The sequence below is a fragment of the Vigna radiata genome, unplaced genomic scaffold, assembly GCF_000741045.1.
Source record: "Vigna radiata var. radiata cultivar VC1973A unplaced genomic scaffold, Vradiata_ver6 scaffold_131, whole genome shotgun sequence".
In the NCBI taxonomy this organism is placed as follows: Eukaryota; Viridiplantae; Streptophyta; class Magnoliopsida; order Fabales; family Fabaceae; genus Vigna; species Vigna radiata.
Window position 1 is genome coordinate 931314 of NW_014543258.1, and position 7138 is coordinate 938451.

The 7138-nt window shown below is 31.8% G+C and overlaps 1 protein-coding gene across 1 annotated transcript; it reads left to right on the forward strand.

The window, feature by feature from the left end:
* Window positions 1-3397: 3397 nt before the first annotated feature.
* Window positions 3398-4501, forward strand: LOC106753497 (probable signal peptidase complex subunit 1). Its single transcript, XM_014635314.2, has 2 exons — window positions 3398-3552; window positions 4039-4501. Exon 2 carries the CDS (start codon window positions 4039-4041, stop codon window positions 4318-4320), a length of 282 nt encoding a protein of 93 aa, XP_014490800.1. The 5' UTR covers window positions 3398-3552; the 3' UTR covers window positions 4321-4501.
* Window positions 4502-7138: the final 2637 nt, after the last annotated feature.

Genomic DNA, 7138 nt, shown 5'->3' on the forward strand with positions numbered 1-7138 from the left:
TATTTTAGTTTTATTTTGTTATTGATCATAGGTGTTAGTTAGTACATTTGAATTTTAGTACATTTGAATTTTAGCACATCATGATTTTGGTACATGGCTAGTTCCAATTATTCAACCGCAACAGAAAAAAATTACGGTGTCGAGAAATAGACAAGGACCCAAGTTCCATTTTGGGTTAGAAGAACTAGAAAAGTCAAAAGATCGCCACTCTTTTAGTGAGGAAACTAGCAAAGGGAGAATGTTGCACTATGTTACCCAAAGAATGGATCAAAACTGCACTAAAACACAACACAAAAAAGGCAAATTTTAATGAGTTGAACGACAAGATAATTGATAATAAACTAAAGAAGTTTAAACGATAAGCATAAGAAAAACCACGCACCTGGGATGAAGAGAGAAAAAGGAGAGGACGAAGACAATGATGTTATGAGAAAATACAATGCAATGCCGAAAGAGATAAAAAGTAGAGGTGCGCAAGGGAGTAAAAGAAGAGGAGAAGCAGAGAAAAAGGAGAAGAGATGAAGACATGATCAGAAACTGCGTGGTTAGAAGGGTCTGTGGTTTATTTAAAATGAAATTGGGCGTCGGTTGCGCCAGAAACCGACGTCTATAGACGTCAGTGTTTGATCGGGATCCGACGTCTATTCTTCTTAAAGAAGCTGAAAAAATTGACGCTTGATTTCCTGTCAGGGTAGTTCACGTCCGTGCCCCTCCTAGCTGACGTCTAAAACCCTCGAATTTGGTGAAAATAATCAATTACAGGAACGTAGACATCGCTTACGTTCAGAACCGATGTCAAAATTTAAGGATTTTTGTCTTCCCGCCTTCCAGATAGGCCTTAGACGTCGTCGTTTGACTACGTGATGTCTAAGCGCCTGGGAATTTGGTGAACAACATTGATTGTAGCCCAGTCGACGTTGCTTGTTCAGGGGATCCGACATCTATTCCACGTCTAGAGCTGAACCGTTTGATGTTTGATTTCCTGTCAAAGACTAGAACATCGGTGCCCTTTTCTAGACGACGTCGAATTGTCTGTCTTATCACATACCTCAGGCAATTTGATGTCGGTTTGAGGCAAGTACGACGTCTATGATGTCATAGACGTCGCCTAACATCGAAACTGACGTCTAGTTTACCAATATATTTACGATAATGCCATCGTGCAATAATAGACGTCGATTTTTCACGAAACCAACATCTGATGGGTTACATTAAACAGCGTTTTTGCACTAGTGATTGATAAGACGACTTTAACAATATGTTACATAAATAATTTGTGTTTTATCATTTTCTGTTTTCTATTAAGAACAATTTATTTCTTCTTCAAGATATGATCTTCTCTTAATGATTCGAAAATCTCCAATTTAATAATACTTGCATTAGGGTCATTATGATTCATCTCAGTATCATCTGTAGAAAGTTTATGAGTTTGCTTAAAGCTTTGTACATTTCTCTATTTCTCTAAATCATCCAATTGTTGATATTTTTTTATATTTTTCCAGATTTTATTTATATAAATTTAATTAAAAGTAATCAAATCTTACAATTAACCGACTAACTAAAGATGTCATTATAAGTTTTTAAAAAAGAGTAACAATAGATTAATTCACTGCATCTTAAACTTAACCCTTTAAATCTGATATAAGTAATATACTAAAGGAAATTCATTATTGAATTATTAAAAGATTGTGATTTATATAGATTTTTAATCTTTTTCACTCTCTTAAATATAATGAATTTAATTGATTTTTTTTTTTTCTAAAAAAGCTACCCATTATAAATGGGAATTGTGATAAACATATTTCAATTGATTTTATTGTATAAATGAAATATTGTAAAGCTATTAAAGTATACATTTTTTTAATATACACATTTTCTATAATTGTAATATAAATTTAACGATATTTTTTTATTTTAGTAATTATTACAATGATTATTTTATAATCATCTATTTTGTTTAAAAATTGTGTAATGTGTGTTTTTTCCTGGTAATAATTTAATTTTAATTCAAGCATATGGGTTAGCGTTCCTATTTAAATTAGATATTTACAGTATTGGTAGTGAATAAAACTCGCAAAATAAATTTGTCAGAAAACAAATTAGAACTAATTATTAAAAAGTTTTGGGAATCTAATAATTTGTAAATAGGCTGATTAATATGGATGGAACGGGTTGGTTCGGGTTGGATTGTGATACTCGAACCCGACCTGTCGGATAAAATTATACTCAAAATCCGATCTGTTACTTGTTGATATTTGTTCTACAAAAATTCACAGATATTTTAAAATCTGCGGATACCCGCAAATATTTAAAAAAATATATTTATAAATTATTAAAATAAAATTTAGATAGAATTATAAAAAAATATATAAAATATAATATAAATCAAATTAAATATAAGTTAAAATTTAATTTTTGTTTGGGTTGAATTGGTTCGATGGTCAGTCCTTCTTTGATTTGTTCTCTATTGATCTTCAATCCTGCTTGAGAATGTCATCCACTCCTATAGATTTGACGTGCATAAGACCCTCCGACACTCAAGATATAAAAAGGTCTAAATTTTAGTAGGATAGAAGAGGAAGATTGTACCTATATATCAATTGTATATTTATAGAACCTATGACAGGCAAGCTAACCATTAGTGCAGTATATTTTTAGGCAATCAAATCCAATAATAAATAATTAATATCGTATATTTTGTAAAGAGTAAGACAATCTGATTTATTAATTAGTGCAATATATTTGGTAAAGAGTAAGAACCTATTAATACCTCTTAATTGTCAATGAATGACAATTAATTTCGATCGGTATATTCATATAGTACAATTTTAATTAAACTTAACTTTGTAAAATATAAATTAATGTTAATTTTAATTATATTTAACTTAATAAAATAAAAATTAAATTTTTAATTTTATTTTTTGCGGTAGCAGATATCCGCAGGTACGGATAATATAATACCCGCACCAACCCGTTTATGAGCGGGTATTAAAATATCCGCTATCCATGGATTTCGGATAATAAATATCCGCATATATTAATTATCCGTCGCAGATTTTATCTACGAACAGCGGATTTTTTTGTCATCCCTATTTATGAATTTATATAATAGGCTTATGAATCTATTGATGACATGGTTTGAAGTTAAGCTCTCATTCAAATTTTGCTGCGATTTTATTAAATATGGAGATATTTTTTAATAATTTAAAGTTCCATTTAAACTAAAATAATATGTAAAAAATCTTGCTGCAAAAGAAAATATGTAAAATTTATTAATTGAATGTTTATATTTTTAGAATTTTAATGATATTTGAATTATTGACTTTATTAACACGATTTTTAAATCGAAAATAAAATAATGATGAGTTTTTTAGGTTTAAAAGTCTTTTAGTTTCTCAAATAATTTTGAAGTTTAAGTTAACCTTGTATTTACTATATAATGAGGAAATAAAGGGGTTGAAATTTGGTGTGAATTCGGACATTAAAACTGTACGCCGCGGGATTCAGTGGGTTCACATCATCTTCTTCCTCTTCAGTCTTCTCTTCCTCAAGGTATCACTATTTCTTGTTTTTTTTCTTATTTTTTTTCTTCTCTCTTTTTCCCCCTTCCTTAACATTCACCTCAATAAGCAGAAGACATCTTTCGGGGTTTTATTTCGCTAAACATCGCTATAATTATCCTTTTTATCCACATTTCATCGCAATTTCCACTTTCCCCAAATTTAAAATCGTAGACCTAGCTATGTTTTTTATTGCACACTGCAGGTAACGGTTATCCCAGATCTGATCCACTAATTTGTGTTATTTGATCATTCCTAAAACAATTGAAATTTTCGTTGTAGATTTTTTATTCACGATTTTGCCAGGTTTTAAGCTGTGGTTGTTCTTATTTTATTTTCGCAATTCTTGTTGTTCCAGGAAATTGCAGTTAAATTTGGTCATTTAAACCTTGATTTTGAGGGATTACATTATATGATTCGTTTAACGCTTAGGGTTGCTGATGCTGCGTTTTTTTTTTCCATAATTGTTGTTGATTAGATGGATTGGCAAGGGCAAAAGCTAGCGGAGCAAATGATGCAGATAATGTTGCTTGCATTTGCCGTGATTGCATTTGCAAGTGGATATGTTATGGCATCTTTCCAAATGATGATTCTCATATACGCTGGGGGTGTGGTTTTCACCACGTTGCTCACTGTCCCCAATTGGCCATTTTTCAATCGCCATCCCCTTATTTGGTTGGATCCAAGTGCGGCTGAAAAGCACCCCAAGCCACAACCCTCTGCCAATGTAACTCAAAAGAAGAAACCTGTTAAGAAGTAGGTTTTTAATTTTTAGCCTTTGTGGGATAATATATCTTTGAAGTACTTGATGTTGTGACACTAATTTGCAGTTATTGTTGTCTTCCCACCCCTTTCCCCTTTAGTGGATAGTACAGTGTGCAACCATATATTTGCTTTCTTTTAGACATTGCTTATACTTGTTTAGTTGTGTTGGTTTGCCATTTTCCTGTTTTTTCTTTTACCTTTTGGTAGCTTTTAGACTTTGTTTCGATGATGGGGTTGGGGAATATTTGGATTCTGATTCTTTATCCTTGATTGTTTGTGGTTTTAGTTTTAGTGTGCAATTTTAATCATTCTCATGAGGTATACCTGAAGGACAATTCTTAGATGCAGATCTAACATACTTTTGGTACCGTTTTTCATTTAGAATCAGAGTTTTATGTTCACAATCTGCATAATTAAGGTTTCCTTCAAAGGAGAACATTGATTATCATTGTGAACCTGTGCTTAGATTAGAGAATCTAAGTATTGTCCTTACCCAAATGATTTTGTTAGCTATTCAAGATATAACCTTCCGTCTAGAGTCATCAATTGATTTGATGCTTGTTAGAATCTTGATAGTTGATAGACCTTGTTGATTTATGGATTCCGTTGGTGATCTTTAATATCAACGGAATTTGCACATTTTAAGTATGCAATTCTGTTCCATATTGACACCGAATACTTAAAGAAATTATATTGGTGATTTTTGAGAAAGTAGGGGACCAAAATGCGATCGAGTCTATTGGTTCTATTACTGTTTCCTAAATCTATTAATAGGATTAATCTCTTTAACTATGTCTGACTTTATTTTTTTTCCTTTGGTGCTACTTTCCTTGATTGAGTTGCAATATTTGTTTATGGATTTTAAAGAAATCAGTTTTATATCTCCGGCCAACTGGTTTTTGTGGTTTAGGTTAGATGTTAGTTGCAAACTAGGAAGCTTTATTTTTATTGTCTTGGATGGTGATGTGCTCTTGTTTGTTCTGCCACTTCTATAATTTGGTCACTATTTTTATCAGTTGGTTTTATAGTCAATAAATGTGAGTATACTTTATCCTTTAGAGTGCACCTCTTTATTTTTGGGAAATCAAGTCCTTGTGAGTTTGGTTACTGATCACGTGTGCACCCACTTGCAAACTCGTCTTTGGGTAGACTCGGTTGACTCATAATAGATTCGCGCGTTTGAGAATGGATCACCAAGTTTGCAGATGTGTACAAAATAACAGCAACATTTGTCGTCCATTTTTTGTTTGTAAACCTAAATTAAACTCCCAAAAACCCAAATCTAAAGTCCAAACAAAATCGGAGATCCAGAAGCCCAGACTGTAGATCCAATAACCCTAATGGAAGAACAAAGGTGAAAATGTGGATCTGACCTTTATTTTTGCATTTCTTCTCCATCAACCACCTCTTATTGTAGCTTCTCTACCGTCCGTACGTTGTTCTGCCACCTCCTAACCATTTCTAGTAGCGTCGCAGTCCTCTGACGAGTGCCTAGTTTAGTTTGTCGGTGTCTGGTTTTGCATCTGCTTCTCTGGTTCGAGTGAGCTCACTCATGCTTTTTTGTTCCTTTCGTTTCTTCCTCCCCCACAATATTATATATATATATATGATTTCCCAATTAAAGATAAAATTAGATATAAAATAAAGATAATATATATATAATTCTTCCTCAAACTAATCCAAACAAATTATACAAAGATTTTTACTAATATAATCTATAAAACCTTTTTTAAAGTAATTGAAAAACACTAAAAAAAGGTTAAATAATGTTATTAGAAAACTTTTTTGCAACAAGTATATTATAGTACTTTCGTCGAGGATCAAAAGGATTTTACATAAGTTGTTTAACATTTGACTTTGGAAATCAGTTTAAACAATAAATCTTTTTCAAGTGCATTTTAGTTGTTGAAAAGAGTATTTTGTAGCTTTGAAAAGAGTATTTTGTAGCGTTTTAGCACTGTAAGTAAAATAACTTTATAGACATTGGCTACTAGCTAGATCGACATCTTAATGTATATAGACGTTGGTTCCTCGTAGATAGATGTCAAATCTTTTGTCAGAAATTGCAAAATTAGAATTGAAATGATGCTTTTCAGACATTAGATGTCAGACATAAAAGGGGTTAACCTCTAATACTCATTAGATTTCGGATTCCCTTTCTTAAACGTTAATGAACTACGAAAATTTTTCAAAAATAGCACCTAATGTAGACATAGAAGGGGTCGACGTCTAATACATATTAAACGTCAGATTCCTTTTCCTTAGACATCAATAAGTTACGAAAAATTTCCTAAAGAATTGAGAAAATGGATTTTTTTTTATCAATTACACGTTGGTGGTGGAGGGGGGGCCGACATCAAATGTGCTTTTAAACCCCAAAAACATAGAATGTGAGCCTCACTTTCTTTCACATTTTCGTTTGGGTTTTTTGTTTCCTTTACGTTCATCATTGTTGCTGTATGTTTGATTGATTTTCTTCCAATTAATTTAGTTTGCACTGATTAAATTTCATTTGCATCGATTAATTTTGGCTTATGATGCAGTTTTGTGCGCGAGTTGCGCATCTTGACGGTAACATTAAGTGTCCAATCTCCATTATTTGAAACTCATAGTATATACAATTTTGTGATGTCTGAAATAGTTTTCTATATTTCAGGTGTGATAATATGATAAAAAAATAAATTAATTTTAAAAAAATAAAACAAAATAGACATCGATTTAGGAGGTGTTCGACGTAAAAGTTAACGTCTAAGGAAGGAGATCCGATGTCAAATTGATGTCTTCAATAAGACGTCGGATTTAGATTAAACATT

Excerpts from the sequence above, each read along its gene's own strand:
- LOC106753497 (XM_014635314.2), top strand. The coding sequence starts at position 4,039 with ATGGATTGGCAAGGGCAAAAGCTAGCGGAGCAAATGATGCAGATAATG.